Here is a 17,106-nt window from a genome sequence, read left to right on the forward strand (position 1 = left end):
TGAATTCCAGGCCAGCCATGGCTACATAGTAAGACTCTGTCTCAAAAACAACAAAGTAAAAGGAGACCGGGGCGGAAGGGTAGGGGAGGAAGAAGAAGAAGAAAAGGAAGAAGAAGAGGAGGAGGAGGAGGAAGAATTCCATATTCATTCCTTATAAATGTACATTGACCAAATGAGCAAGAAAGCTGGAGGACAAGGGAGGATACACACATACATATCCATAACGATACATGATATAAATAGATACATGTATAAGTACAGAGGTAGGAAAGGATATAGTACCAGAAAAAAAAAAAAAGAGGAGCAAATAGTTGTAATGCCTTATTGTTGCAGAAGATGAAAAGATGGATAGGCCACACATTCTGCCCTTCTGGACAACACAGTGGAGAAAGAAACACTAGGTAGAGGCAGAAAGTGAAGACAGAAATTGCTAGTAGGGGTGGAAAGGCATGGGAACGAAAGAGAAATAGGGAAAAGATCAGTGAGAAAAAAAGCAAAACCAAATGTTGTTTGAAAAATTATGTATAATCAAAACTAACCCATTGTAAGCTAATAAAAAACTGTTAGTAATTTAAAAAATGTTTAGCCATTAGACTGCTCATGATTAAAAACTCTGGCCCCTTCAAGAACAGAATCACATTGTTAAACTTTTAAAGCACTAAAGCTAGAGAAAGAGCACACAAAATCGATATTTTTAAAGCCTATTCTCTGTACATGTAGCCATAAATAACTGAAGGGAAGGGTTTTAGAAATGCCATTCATAGTAACATAACAATAAAGATCACATAAAATAAGAAAATAACTAACAAACCACATGAGAGACTTGAGAACATGTGAGAGGAACTAACTTAAAATTTTTTTATTCTGGTGCCTCATATTTGACCATGTCCCCTGGATGGGGAGACCTGGTGGCACTCAGAGGAAGGATAGCAGGATACCAAGAAGAGACTTGATACCCTATGAGCATATACAGGGGGAGGTAATCCTCCTCAGGAACAGTCATAGGGGAGGGGAATAAGGGGAAAATGGGAGGGAGGGAAGAATGGCAGGATACAAGGGATGGGATAACTATTGAGATGTAACAAGAATAAATTAATAAAAACTTTTTTAAAAATCTAAAAAAAAAATTTTTATCAAGCTCAAATGAAGAAAAATGCTTATAATATCAATATAGACATGTAGATCCAATTTTTAAAAATCCAAAGAAAACTCTTAATTTTTGGATAGAAGAAATCAATTTTTAAATGTACATAGAAATTTAATTCTTATTTTAAAAGAATACACACTAGAGAGATGGCTCAGAGGTTAAGAGTACTGGCTGCTCTTCCAAAGGTCCTAAGTTTAATTCCCAGAAGCCACATGGTGCCTCACAGCCATCTATAATGAGATCTGGTGCCCTCATCTGGCATGGAGGTGTACACTGGGGCAGAACACTATATACATAATAAGTAAATAAGTAAGTCTTTTTTTTTTTAAAGGAAGAAAAAGATTGTAACCTGATGATCATAAAACTTTCCATGTTTATCAAAAGTACTATGAGTATATATGTATATTTATAAACGTTACCATTTTGAAAATTAAGACAGGCCATGGCTAGAAGAACCATCTGCAATGCATGAACTTTTCAAAGCTCTTATACTCAAAATACACAAAAAATGCTTACAATGTTCTAACAAAGAAGCAATACAACTTTTAATGAACAAGATGATGGAAACAAACACCGTAGGAATGAACACACACATACACACACACACACAAATACGTATCAACAATTAAAGACAAAAAGAGATCATGAATTTTAGAGAATGCAAGATGTAATGTGTGGGAAAAATTGAAGGAAGATTATATTTTAATTTCAAAAACTAAGACAAATATTTTAAACATAGAAAATGGATACCTTGGAAAACCAGGGTTGGGGGAGTGTCATATAAATGATGAGAAGAGCAGGTGAAGTTACTTAGCATCATTAGTCATCGGTGAAATGTAAACTGAAACTCCATGAGATTTCATACCCACGTGAATAAAGAATATTTAAATTGCTGATTGGAATGTAAAATTACATAGTCCACTCTGCTAAAACATAGCTTTAAAGTAACATGAATACTTGCTATAAAACCCCACTATTTTGAGGAATTGGACTGAGAATTAAGCATAGCCCCCCAAAACAACTTGTACATGAATATTTGGCACAGAGTAATTCCTGGGCCCAAGTAAAAACAACCTAAAGGTCAATAAACATGAGTAAGGATACATGATTTATGATACATCTTTACAATAAAATGCTAATTAGGAGGAATGAAAAATAGTTAATAATTACAACAGTAAGGTAAATTTGAAATGTACGTGCTGAGCAAAACAATACAAAACCATGTGTACATGAGGGCTGGAGATGGCTCGGTGGTAAAGAGCACCTTTTATAATTAATAAATATATGTTATTAGAAAATAAGCCGGGCGGTGGTGGTGCACGCCTTTAATCCCAGCCCTCGGGAGGCAGAGGCAGGCGGATCGCTGTGAGTTCGAGGCCAGCCTGGTCTACAAAATTAGTCCAGGACAGCTAAGACTACACAGAGAAACCCTGTCTCGAAAAACCAAAAAAAAAAAAAAAAAAAAAAGAAAGAAAGTGAGCCGGGTGTGGTGGTGCACGCCTTTAATCCCAGCACTCGGGAGGCAGAAGCAGGCGGATCGCTGTGAGTTCGAGGCCAGCCTGGTCTACAAAGGGAGTCCAGGCAGCCAAGGCTACGCAGAGAAACCCTGTCTCGAAAAAAAAAAAGAAAATAAGAAAATAAGAAAGTGTATTGCTCTATAAGTAAATTAAATTTGTTCTGAAATATGTACTAACTAATTTGTTAACCAATTGCTTGTGAGAGGTAAGAAGCCCTACCAGGCACTGAGCAATCCTCTGGTTTGTATGAGATATTCTGAGTAGTTTCAGCATGTATAGACTTGTCATAACTCTCCGGATTGCAGAGGCATGAATCCTGCATATCTGCTCACTTTAGGCTATGGAAGTGATATTATTGACCTCTTGATTTCATGTAAGGTAGATTTGAGGGCAGAAGATAATTTTCAAGGAACTAAGCAAGGAAGAAAAGTTACAGACGAAAGAGACAATGAGGGAGCCAGAGAGACAGCAGAGAGATTTACCAGTGGAAACCAAGAAGCTGACCACATCAAGTGGTTGTGCAATACTGGCCAGCCTTGAAAATATATACACAAGATGTCCAAGATGGCGGCGAGCAGTGTGGACCGTGTTTGAAAGCTCTAGTAAACAATTCAGGGAATTGCACAGATTTCTGAGCCAGGAACACCAAGGTCCCCACACCACGGCAGCAGAAGTGCTCTACGTTTCGGAGGGACCAGGGTGCGGAGGACCTGCTTGCCCCGGCACACGGGAGGAGCTCGGACTTTCTCGGATCAGAGCAGCAGCGGCAGAGACAGCAGTGCCACCAGCGGCACCAGCGGCGGTGGCTGAGGTTTGCAGCTCAGAGCCTTCCAGTGGAGGCGATTGGTGTGGTGGACGGTGGGAGTTGCTGCGTGAGAGGGTAGTCTGGACAGGATTTGGGTCGAGTGGTGCCTTGAGACCCAAACTGGACTCAGCAGACAGTTCAGCCCCAGAGTCCTGGGTTTGCTCAGTGAGCTGTGCTGCGGAGACACTGGCTCAGCTCAGCAAGCAATTCTGCCCAAGGCACAACTCCCCTGCTGTGACACAGGCTGAGCTGAGTGCTCACTTCCACCCCAGGCTCCAGCTCAGCCCAGCCACAGTTCTCCTGCTGTGACGCAAGCTGGGCGGAGCGCTCAGTTCCACCCTAGGCGCTTGCTCAGCGCAGTCGCAGTTCTCGTGCTGTGACGCAGGCAGGGTGGAGCGCTCACTTCCACCCTAGGCGCTTGCTCAGCACAGCCGTAGTTTTCCTGCTGTGACGCAAGATGGGCGGAGCGATCAGTTCCACCCTCGGTGTTTGCTCAGTGCAGTCGCAGTTCTCCTGCTGTGGCACACGGTTCAGGCCCAAAAAACTAGCTGAGCTCGAGGCATGGTTCGGGCCCAGTATCCCTGGCTGGACTTGGCAGGGGACCTAAAAGGCTGTGGATACCTTGGCCTGATCCAACCCTCATTCACAGACCCAGAACAATTGTAGGACCCACAGCAAAGGGGAGCTGAGGATCACTGGCTGTGAGAGCCCAAAACCTCCTGTCATCCACACCAGTGAAGTATCAGGGCTTCCAGCCTATGGAAATCGTGAGAAAACAAGTGAATCTATCATCAGACTCCCTCCACCCAACTCTGGAAGTTACCCAACAAAAATAGAGACGGCAAGATGTCTAAAGGACAGCGTAAAAGCATACGCAAAAAACCCCAAAACAACATGACGTCTTCAGTTTCCAGCTATCCCAAAGAAAACAACCCAGAGAACTCAAATACAACAGAAACACAAGAAAATGACCTCAAATCCTTGGTAATGAGGATGATAACGGAGGAAACAAATAAAATTCAAAATCAGATGCAGGAAGATGCAGCCAAGCAGGTGCGAGACATAAAAGAAGCACATAGAGTGGAACTGGAAAATTTTCAGGAAAATGTAAACAACCAGATGAAAGAAATCAAAAAATCCGTTCAAGATATGAAGATGAAAATGGATTCAATGATAAACACACAGACAGAAGAAAAACGAGAACGTGAGGCCTCAGAGAAGAAGGCGAATGACACAGTGCTGAGCTTTTCTAACAGAATCCAAGAGATGGAAGAATGAATCTCAAGTCTAGAAGATACAATCACAGATCTTGAAGCAACCACTAAAGAAAATGCCAAATCTGGAAAACTCCTGACACAAAACATCCAAGAAATTAAGGACACTATGAAAAGAAGAAATCTGAGGATAATAGGCATTGAAGAAAGAGAAGATATCAGACTCCAAGGCCCAGAAACTATTCTCAACAAAACCATAGAAGAAAATTTCCCCAATCTAAAGAAAGAGATGCCTATAAACATACAAGAGGCATACAGAACACCAAATAGAATTGACCAGAAAAGAAAAACTGCCCATCACATAATAATCAAAACACAAAACATACAGAACAAAGAAAAAATATTAAAAGCTGCAAGGGAAAAGGGCCAAATAACATTTAATGGCAAACCTATCAGAATTACACCCGACTTCTCAGCAGAGACCATCAAAGCCAGAAGGGCCTGGACAGAGATCCTGCAAACCCTAAGAGACCACAGATGCCAGGCCAGACTACTTTACCCAGGAAAACTATCAATAACCATTGATGGAGAAAACAAAATATTCCATGACAAAAACAAATTCAAACAGTACCTATCCAGAAATCCAGCTTTACAGAAGGTACTAGAAGGAAAACTACATCCCAAAGGGTCAAGCTACAACCAAAACTACTCAGGAAATAGATAACTATACCATGGCAAAAACACAACTACACAAACGCTCGACTGGAACCAACATCAAAATTAAGACTCTTAACAGTAACTGGTCATTAATATCTCTCAACATCAATGGTCTCAATTCTCCAATAAAAAGACACAGACTAACTGAATGGGTGCATAAACAGGATCCAACATTCTTCTGCATTCAAAAAACAGATCTCACCCATAATGATAGGCATTGCCTCAGGATAAAAGGTTGGAAAAAAATATTCCAAGCAAATGGTCACAAGAAGCAAGCAGGCGTAGCTATTTTAATATCGAACAAAATAGACTTTCAACCAAGATTAATCAAAAGGGATGAGGATGGACACTTCATACTCATCAAAGGTAAAGTCAACCAAGATGACATCACAATTCTGAACATCTATGCTCCCAATACAAGGGCACCCACATTTGTAAAAGATCTGCTAAAAAGGATTAAACCACACATCGATCCCCACACAATAATAGTGGGAGACTTAAACACCCCACTCTCACTGAAGGACAAGTCAATGAAACAGAAACTAAGCCGAGAAATAACATCATTAACCAATGCCATGGGTCAAATGGATCTAACAGATATCTATAGAATCTTTCACCCAAACAAGAAAGAATATACCTTCTTCTCTGCACCCCATGGAACCTTCTCCAAAATTGATCACATGGTAGTTCACAAAGAAAGCCTCAACAGATACAAGAGGATTGAAATAATACCTTGTATCCTATCAGATCATCATGGGCTTAGGCTGCAATTCAACAACAACAGAAATAACAAAAAGCCTACACGTATGTGGAAACTAAACAACTCTCTGCTAAATGACACCTGGGTCAGGGAATAAAGAAAGAAAGAAATCAAGGAGTTTCTGAAATTCAATGAAAATGAAGGAACAACATACCCAAATTTGTGGGATACATTGAAAGCAGTGCTAAGAGGAAAATTCATAGCACTAAGTGCCTTTAAAAAGAAATTGGAAGCATCTCACATAAGCACCTTAACGACACAACTGGAAGCCCTAGGAAAAAAAAAAAAAGCAGAAACACCCAAAAGGAGTAGACGTCCGGAAATAATCAAACTCAGGGGTGAAATTAACAAATTAGAAACTAAGAAAACAGTCCAAAGAATCAACAAAACCAAGAGCTGGTTCTTTGAGAAAGTCAACAAGATAGACAGACCATTAGACAAACTAACTAAAAGGCAGAGAAATAGTATTGAAATCAACAAAATCAGAAATGAAAAGGGAGACATAACAACAGACACTGAAGAAATACAAAGAATCATAAGATCCTACTTATGCCACAAAATTTGAAAATCTAAGGGAAATGGACGATTTTCTTGATCAATTTCACTTGCCAAAGTTGAGTGAAGAACAGATAAACAAGCTAAATAGTCCAATTTCCCCTATAGAAATTGAAGCAATCATTGATAGTCTCCCAACCAAAAAAAGCCCAGGGCCAGATGGTTTCAGTGCAGAATTCTACCAGACCTTCAAGGGCGAGCTTATACCGATACTCTTCAAGCTACTCCAAAAGATAGAAAGGGATGGAACATTACCAAACTCATTCTATGAGGCCATAGTCTCATTGATACCTAAACCTCACAAAGACTCAACAAAGAAAGAGAATTTCAGACCAATTTCTCTGATGAACATTGATGCAAAAATACTAAATAAAATACTTGCAAAACGTATACAAGAGCACATCAAAGATATCATTCATCATGACCAAGTAGGCTTCATTCCAGGCATGCAGGGATGGTTTAATATACAGAAATCCATCAATGTAATCCACCACATAAACAAACTGAAAATAAAAAACCACATGATCATCTCTTTAGATGCAGAGAAAGCATTTGATAAAATCCAACACCCATTCATGTTTAAAGTTTTAGAGAGATTGGGAATACAAGGAACTTTCCTCAACATAATAAAGGCTATATATAGGAAGCCAATAGCCAAAATCAAAGTAAATGGTGAGATACTCAAGGAAATTCCTCTAAAATCAGGAACAAGGCAAGGCTGCCCACTCTCTCCATATCTCTTCAATATAGTACTCAAAGTTCTAGCCAGAGCAATAAGACAACAAAAGGAGATCAAGGGTATTCAAATGGGAAAGGAGGAAGTCAAATTATCCCTATTTGCAGATGATATGATAGTCTACCTAAGTGACCCTCAAAATTCCAACAGAGAACTCCTACAGCTGATAAACACCTTCAGCAAATTGGCTGGATACAAAATTAACTCAACAAAGTCTGTAGCCTTCCTATACACAAATGACAAGCTTGCAGAGGAAGAAATTAGGAAAACTACACCCTTCACATTAGCCACAAACAATATAAAGTACTTAGGAGTTACTCTAACTAAGCAAGTGAAGGACTTGTTTGAAAAAAATTTCAAAACTCTAAAGAAAGAGATTGAAGATGACATGAGAAGATGGAATGATCGTCCTTGCTCATGGATCGGGAGAATTAACATAATAAAAATGGCTGTCCTACCAAAAGCAATCTACAGATTCAATGCAATCCCTATCAAAATACATACACAATTTTTTAAAGACATTGAAAGTTCAATTCTGAACTTCATATGGAAAAATAAAAAACCCATAATAGCTAAAACAATCTTGTACAATAAAAGGTGCTCCGGAGGAGTCGCCATACCTGATCTCAAACTGTACTATAAAGCAATAGTAATTAAAACAGCATGGTACTGGCACAGCAACAGGCTGGTTGATCAATGGAATTGAATCGAAGGCCCAGATATGAATCCACACACATATGGTCACTTGATTTTCGACAAAGAAGCCAAATCCATTCGATGGAAAAGGGATAGCATCTTCAACAAATGGTGCTGGTCTAACTGGATGTCTATGTGTAAAAAAATGCAATTGGACCCATATTTGTCACCTTGTACAAAACTCAAATCCAAGTGGATTAAAGACCTCAATATAAAACCAGAGACACTAAGTCAATTAGAAGAAAAAGATGGGAAGAGCCTGGAACATATTGGCACAGGAGACAACTTCCTGAACAGAACACCAACAGCCCAGATATTAATGTCAACAATTAATAAATGGGACCTCATGAGGCTGAGAAGCTTCTGTAAGGCAGGAGACACTGTCAAGAGAACAAAGCGACAGCCTACAGACGGGGAAAAGATCTTCACCAACCCTACATCTGAGAAAGGTCTAATATCCAAAATATATAAAGAACTCAAGAAATTAAACACCACCAAACCAAATAATACAATTGAGAAATGGGGCTTGGAACTAAACAGAGAATTCTCAACAGAGGAATATCAAATGGCTGAGAAACACTTAAAGAAATGCTCAACCTCCTTAATCATCAGGGAAATGAAAATCAAAACAACTCTGAGATTCCATCTTACACCCATCAGAATGGCTAAGATCAAAAATTCAAACGACACCACATGCTGGCGAGGATGTGGGGAGAGAGGAACACTCCTTCATTGCTGGTGGGAATGCAAACTAGTACAACCACTTTGGAAATCTATCTGGTGCTATCTCAGAAAAATGGGAATAGGGCTTCCTCAAGACCCAGCTATTCCACTCCTTGGAATATACCCAGAAGATGCTCCAGCACACAACAAGAAAATTTGCTCAACCATGTTCATAGCAGCCTTATTCTTAATAGCCAGAACATGGAAACAGCCTAAGTGTCCCTCAATAGAAGAATGGATAAAGAAACTGTGGTACATATACACTATGGAATACTATTCAGCTATTAAAAACAAGGAATTCCCAAAATTTGTGGATAAATGGATTGAGCTAGAAAGGATCACAATGAGTGAGTTAACCCAGAAGCAGAAAGACTTGAATGATATATACTCACTTATATCTACATATTAGCCCAAGGGGCATGTCCCACGAAAGCCTTCACCTACCAGGAAACTGAGATAGAGGGGAGGACATTCTAGTGGGACTCTAGATGAGAGAAGCATGGGAGAATGGCAAAGTAGAAGGATCCAGAGGGTCCTAGAAGCCTACAAGTAGAACATTATGATAGGCAGATTTGGGCACAGTGGTCCCGCTCAAACTGAGGCACCAGCCAAGGACAATACAGGTGGTAAACCTTAAACCCCTACCCAGATCTAGCCAATGGACAGAACACTCTCCACAGTAGAGTGGAGAGTGGGATATTACTTTCTCACATACTCTGGTGCCTCACCTTTGACCATGTCCCCTGGAGGGGGAGACTTGGTGGCACTCGGAAGAAGGACAGCAGGTTACCAAGAAGAGACTTGATACCCTATGAACATATACAGGGGGAGGTAATCCCCCTCAGGAACAGTCATAGGGGAGGGGAATAAGGGGAAAATGGGAGGGAGGGAAGAATGGGAGGATACAAGGGATGGGACAACCATTGAGATGTAACAAGAATAAATTAATAAAAGAGAAAAAAATAGAGAGAAAATAAGAAAATATACACACATACATACATACATACATACATACATACATACATACATACATATGTACATACACACACACACATACACCCACATACATACATACAGGTAATACTAACTAGAATGATCAGTTTGTATTTAGGAATAAATATATAATATACATATGCATGTATAACAACAATTAACCAAAGAATAGGTCATGAATTTGAAAGTCACAGGTGATTGGGAGCTGCTTAAAATGGGTGCTGGGATAGGAAGCCAGGTCTTATCCAAGAGCAGCAAGGAATCTTAATAGCTGAGCCATCTCTCCAGAGCCCAAGACCTTACTAAATCTTAAATAGCCCTTATAGAAACTACTGAATCACAAAACCACCTTATGAAGTAAATACTATTATTACTGTCTTTGTAAAGATGTAAACCATTAAGGTATGGGAAGATAAGCTGATTTCTCCCACTGAGCTAGAGAGATAGCTTGGCAGTTAAGACTCACATACTGCTCTTGCAGGTGACCCAAATGTGGTTCCCAGAATCCAAGACCAGGCAGTTCACAGCTTCCTGTAACCCTAGCCTCAAAGAATCCCATGACATCTCCTGGCTTCCCTGGGCACCTGTAACTCACACCCACACATCCACACATAGACACACATACATATCCCAACAGTGCACGGTGTTCTCTAAATATACCACCATACACATAATCTAAAACAAAATTAAAACCTTTAAAATAAAAGGAGCTTCTCAAGGATGAGAGAGTGAAATTCCACTTGAAAAGATAACCAATTGGTTTGTATCTACGGCCTGGTCAGGACACAGCCTAGAGAGAGCTACAAAGACAGCAGGGGCCTACAGAGTCAGGGTCCTACTTTTCCTAATGGAAGCTGTCCTTTTAGTTTCTTGTATATCACCTTCTGTGTATACGCTCCTTAAAGCAGTGCACACCCCACTGCTGACACAGACAGCTTCTCAACCTGGAAATTCATATCCTCACCACAATGCTTTGAGGCTCAGCTATTCAAAAGTCTCCCATTAAAGGGGAAGGAAGAGAGATCTAGTGCACTTAGCTGGCTGACCCAAGGTCATAAGGCCAGTTGAACAAAGATATATCCTGAACCTGATTCACAAGGCCTCTTCAACGTGTGTTTTTCTGTTCACTGTATCGTCATCAGTACAGAAAGCAATTGATTGATAAACCTGTGAAAAAGCAAGCAAGCAACTACTGGCATTTTAATCATCATAAGTATGTCTCTTCCAAAGAAATTAGATTGCTCCATTTTCTTCTTATTCCTCTTCTACTTAAAATACTACCTTCACTATGAAAGTATTTGGAAAGATGTCTTTGTGCGCTGTGTAAAGACTTTCTGTATTATTCAAATGCTGACTTCTTTGCTGACAGAGATCTGATTACAGGCCAGAATTTGGTATTGTCACTATTATGGAGCATGTCTAGCCTCAGTATTTTGTAAACATTGTTCTCCATGATTGGTTAAGTAAAGAGCTGAACAGCCAATAGCTGGGCTTCTGAGCTCAGTGAGAGGGTGTGTGTGAGAGAGAGAGTCACTATCAGGACCTGGAGAAGCAGGTGCCAGGACAAAACTAAGATGGATGCAGGCCAAGCCAGTATTGCCGGGTTAGAAAGCTGAGTATCTGCCCAGCGATAGTACCTAAAGCTTACAATAAATATAAAGATCTCCATGTCATTATTCAGAGCAAGGGCAGGCATAGGAAAACCATATGGTTACAGAAAGAGATGCAGACAAGGGAACTGGGACAGCTTAGGCTCTATGAACAGTCCTGTGTTGGGGACTGTTCTCAGTTTCACGTTCTCTCTGAAGCCTCCAGTGGCTCTTGCTTTGTACTGCACATGTTTCTGTTCAGTAGGCCATAAAGAGTCCCCAAAGGAAAGCTGAGCAAGAGTTCTCTCCATCTGTCAGAGAGAAAGCTCAAGAGTGTGTACTGCCTCAGAAGGACAAGGCCTTCAGCTGGCTTGAGGAAAAAAACCTTTAATGATAGGCTGTCTGCACAGATGTGCAGGGTAAGGGAAAACAACATATTTTGGTTGTTGCTAATGATAATAAAATATGCCGTTTTTTATTTAATGAAAATGGCATCGTAATTTTAAGTCCTTTGCTTTTATATGACCTTTTCCCATCGAGCTCAAAATGGTTTATGACACTAGTGAAATAAAATTTAATGTCCCCAATCTGTGTCTGAGCAAGCTCCAAGAACCCCTGAGCTAGTGTATCAATAACATCAGATTTAGGACCTTATGTTTCAAACCCTAACTTTTACTCGTACATTTCCTGCTGTTTCTCGATTCTCTCAAATAGATGAGGAATCATCTGCTTAAACTTGGTGACTGAGGAATGGCTCTGCTGGTAAAATGCTTGTTCTGCGAGCACGAGGACCTGAGTTTGGAGCTCCTTCAGCTCAGCATGGTGGCACGTCGTATTCCCAGAGCTAAGGGTCAGAGATAGGTAGATATCTGGGACTTGCTACCCTCCAACCCCAACCCCCCGCCAATCAAGCCCAAAAGGGTACACTCCAGGTCCAGTGAGAGACTCTGCCTCAACAAATAAAGTGGGAAGTGACTGAGGAACACATCCCAACCCAACATCAGCGTCTGGTCGCTACACATACTACCATACACATGTGCACACACAGGCGTACACTGTATACACACAAAAGAGAAAGAAGAAAACTTCAAGTGCTTGCTTCACACTTTGGATCTCCCTCTGCTATTTGTAAGCACCCCGACTAGTTGATGCTGGTCTAATACCACCCAATGATGGGGTTTGGGCAAGGAGAGGAGCGGAATGTTTACTCAAGCCTCATTAGAAATGAATTTACCTGCTGATTTCTTGAGGAAGACTCGTAAGTCGATTGCCATTCAGATTAAGTAGAACCAATTCTTGCAAGCCATCTGTTAGAAAATAATTTGTCACTTTAGCCATCTGGCAGGAAATAAGTTTTAGCCTTTCTACACACACACACACACACACACACACACACACACACACACATACACCTTTGGATTCCTTTTGGATTCTTGCCTTGGCCAAGGTTCTGTTGGCTGCTGAAAACAGACACTCTCAAAAACTAGTTAAGGTAGAAAGAGGAAATGTATCACACAGTCACAAAGCTAAGACATGGCATCTGAGGACAAAGACCAGAACCAGGCTCAACGCAAGCTGGACTCGTGAAAAGGCAGAACCAGAAGTAGAGTTCCCTTTCTCCTGAGAGCATCTCTCAGCTTCCCCATGGATAGGCTCTCCGCCTCCGCCTTGTCACAACCTTTCTTTTTCATGAACCTCCCGGATCTATTTTCCACTCACATGTGGCCACCCCACAACTCCTATCACATGGCAGAGTTCTCAACCAGAAACTCATGCAGTAAATCATGATGTTCCTAAGCGTCTTCATGCAGGGAGACCACCATGAAATCAGCTCCTGGAAATTGTTACAATTTAGAATGAACTGCATTTTTTGCTTCATCTTTATTTAAAGCAAACAGAAAGGAAAAAATGTCAGATTTTTAGGCTGTTTTTCCACACCCAATTCAAAATACTTAAAAGAGGAACAGAATAGACGCACTTTACTTACAAACTAGATATCCTATGTGAGTCTGTGTCTCGTGTCATGTGATATTTTTCAGGAAAAAAAAAGAAGTTAAATTGTTTTAGTCCTTCATAATTTTAAAGAAAGGAAGCTTATGGTTGACTTAGCTGTGGAGTAGGTTTGTGAGCTTAGTGAGTCTGCTCTGCTCCAGCAGGGTTATGGCTATGAAACACAGGGGTCTGCAGGATGGATTTTATCAAAGTACATTATATTCACATATAAAACTCTCAAACAGTACTTGGAAAAAAAAAACCTTAAAAATGCTGGGCACAGGGGTGCACACCATTGATCCCAGCAGTTGGGAGGCAGAGGCAAGTGCATCTCTGTGAGTTTGAGGCCATCCTGGTCTACAAAGCAAGTTCCAGGACTTCCAGGACTATTACTCAAAGAAACCCTGTCTTAAATAAATAAAAACATAAATAAATACAATGATAAAAATTATTAAAAATGTAAGTGTTGCTTCAGAAATTCCTTAATCGCTGCACCTTTCTATATGAAATTAATGAGCATGAGGGGTTAAGTGCAGTGCTGCATCCTAACTTACCAAAGACTCCAGGAGCAATTCTACAAATCCTGTTCCCAAACAAATGAAGCTTCTTCAGGGATTTAAGGTGTTTCAACTCTTCAGGGACTTCTTCAAAGAGGTTGTTTCCCATATTTAGTAATGTCAACTGTAAACATACAGAAATAGAAAGTATTTGTACATTTTCTGCTTCCAAATGGGAAAAGCAGTCAGTTAAGACCTTTTGCTACGATCTGTATAACTGAAGAAAACATAAAGATATTATTTGTATCCACTTTCTGAAGTTGGCACATAAAGATTTGTTTCGTCGTAGCATTTTCATGCTTGTATTCACGCTAATTAGTTCTTCTTCATTCTCCTTCCCCACAGCCCTTCCCTTCTCTACCCCTTTTGTCATCCATAATTCCTGCATATATTTCCTTTCAGTTTATTATTATATTATTATTATTATTATTATTGCATTACCTTCTCCCAGCCCCAGCTGCTCCGCCTTACAACTTGATCTTCTCCCATGGCCTCCCCCTTCTTTCTCCCCTCTCTCTCCTGTCTCCCCCCCCCCCCCCCCCCGCCGTGTTCCTAAAAAATGTCATGATTTCTTTCTTGTTGTTATTTCTTTTTCTTTAATGGCTAAATAAAATTTCATTTTGTATGCAGCATATTTTCTTTTTAAAAATGTTCTCTCGTATATTACATCCCAACCACAGTTTTCCCTTCCCTCCACTCTTCCCAGCCTGACACACACACACACACACACACACACACACACACACACACCCCTCCACATGCACTCCTCCATTTCCGGTCAGAAAAGGGCAGGCCTCTCAGGGATATCAACCAATCACAGCATATCATGTTACAATAAGATCAAGCAGCTCCCCTCATATCAGGGCAGGACAAGGCAACCAAGTAGATGAAAAGGGGTTCTAAAAGCAGACAAAAAAAAATGTCAGAGACAGCCCATGCTCCTAATGTTACATGTCCCACAAAAAAAACACAAGCTACACAACCATACGTATGTGCAGAGGTCCTAAGTCAGCCTCATGCAGGCTACCTGGTTGTTGGTTCAGTCTCTGTGAGCCACTACAAGCCCAGGGTAGTTGTTTCTATGGGCCTTTTTCTTGGTAGCACATTTTCTTTAGCCATTCATCAGTTGATGAAACTCAGAACAATTTCATGTTTTAACTATTGTCAATAATGCAGCAGTCACCATGGATGTGCAATTCTCCATGCTGTGTTCACTTACAGCCTTGCAAGCACATACCAAGTAGTAATATAGTTGAGCCATATGCTATTTGTTTTCACTTTTTTGAAAAAACTCCACACTTATTTCCATAATGGCTACAACCATTTTATACTCCCACCAATGGTGAATTAGTACTCCCTAATACACACACACACACACACACACACACACACACACACATACACACACACACACACCACACCACACCAACCACCTTTGCTGGCATTTGGTCTTGTTTTCTTGGGGATAGCCATTTATAGTGAGATAAGCTGAACTCACAAAGCAGCTTTAATTTCCAAACTTTTTGAAGACTTGACATTCCAAATATTTGTCGTTCATTTGTGTTGGTTCTTTTGAGAAATGTCTGCTCAGCTCATTAGTCATTTGTGTGATCTGGTGTTTCATCTTGCAGCTCTTTACGTACTTTGGATGTTATCCCATGTTTGATGCAATCAGTAAAGAAAGTTTTACTATTAAGCTATCTCTTCACTCGGATGGTTATCCTTCATTGTATTTACCAGTTTCTAAGAGGTTTCTGGTACAGGCAATCATTAAAAATATTTTAAGATGGGATCATGTCTTTTTCTCATTAAAATCACTTTTTTGTTTTGTGAGACAGGATCTTACTCTGAACCCAGGTTGGCCTGTAAATCACTCTTTATGTCAAGGATAACAGGCCCAAGCCATTATACCATGCTTAAAAGTCGTTCTTGCTTAAATTTCTGAAGGATTTGTTTGTTTTAAAGGGGTCACTTGGTACTAAACATGAAATGTTCCCCCATACTGCACTGATATTAAACATAATGAATCCAAAAAACAAAAAACAAAGATGGGATCATGTCATGCAAATAAGAATACTTTGTTCTCTCCCTTTTCTGTTTGTATCTCTTTGATTTTTTTCTCTGCTCTTGCTCTACTGCTCTATTAAGATGTCAAGGCTGGGCCTGATGGTACATGCCTTTAATCCCAGCACTTGGGAGGCAGAGACAGGCGAATTGATGTGAGTTTGAGGCCAGCCTGGTCGACAAAGGGACTCTAGGACAGCCAGGGCTACACAGAGAAACTGTCTCAAAAAAAAAAAAAAAAAAAAAAACCAGAAACAAAAACAAAAACAAAAAAAATTTCAAGCACTGGGCCAAGAATAGTGGTGTACCTCCAATTAAGCAGAGCACTTGGGAGGCAGACACAGGTGATTCACTATGAGTTTAAGGCCAGCCTGGTCTATGTAATGAGTTCCAGGCCAGCCAGAGATATGTGGTAAGATCCTGTCACAAATAATAAAAAAACAATAATTTATTGTCTTTGAGCACTATATTAAATAATAAAAGTAGGTGTCCTCATCTCATTCCCAAATTTAGAAGAAATCCCATTTATCTTTTAGCAATATCAGGTATAATGTTTTTGCATATACCTCTTAATATGTTAAGATATGTTCCTTGTAGTCCTGTACTCTTCAGACAAGGCCTTTTCTGCATCTACGAGGTGGTCTACTGTCATTTCGGTGCTTATGTGTTATACTCTATTGTTGTTTGGGCAATTTTGAACCAATCTTGCATCCCTGGAGTAAAACCATCTTGGCCATGATGTGTAATCTTTGGAATGTGTTCATGAGTACAAAATGCAAGAGTATTATTGAGAATCTCTGTTTAGGGTCATCAGGGAAACTGATGTATAGCTTTATGTGTGTACCTAACCCAGTTTGGCTTTCAGGGTCGTAAGGATTTTATAGAATACGTTTCTCAATATTCCTTCCCCTTCTGTTTTGTGGGAAACTGTGAGGGGCACTGGTGTTAAGGCTTCTTTGTAGGTGTTGGGAGAATTCAGCAATGAGTCTACTTGTTACTGCTTCTAGCTCGTCGCCCTGCTATAGATTTGTGTACTTTCCT

At 40.3% G+C, this 17,106-nt stretch overlaps 1 protein-coding gene across 2 annotated transcripts in view; it reads right to left on the bottom strand.

The window, feature by feature from the left end:
* Positions 1-17,106, bottom strand: part of LRRC69 (leucine rich repeat containing 69) — a 114,328-nt gene that overhangs the window by 84,939 nt on the left and 12,283 nt on the right. For both annotated transcript variants that reach the window (XM_084759821.1, XM_084759820.1), the window contains exons 2-3: positions 13,999-14,125; positions 12,687-12,759 (exon numbers count right to left, since the gene is read on the bottom strand). In XM_084759821.1, the coding sequence (XP_084615947.1) occupies positions 12,687-12,759; positions 13,999-14,125 (200 nt within the window). The remainder of the gene's footprint in view (positions 1-12,686; positions 12,760-13,998; positions 14,126-17,106) is intronic.

The sequence above is a fragment of the Acomys minous genome, assembly GCF_964271855.1.
Source record: "Acomys minous genome assembly, chromosome: 1".
Classification (NCBI taxonomy): domain Eukaryota; kingdom Metazoa; phylum Chordata; class Mammalia; order Rodentia; family Muridae; genus Acomys; species Acomys minous.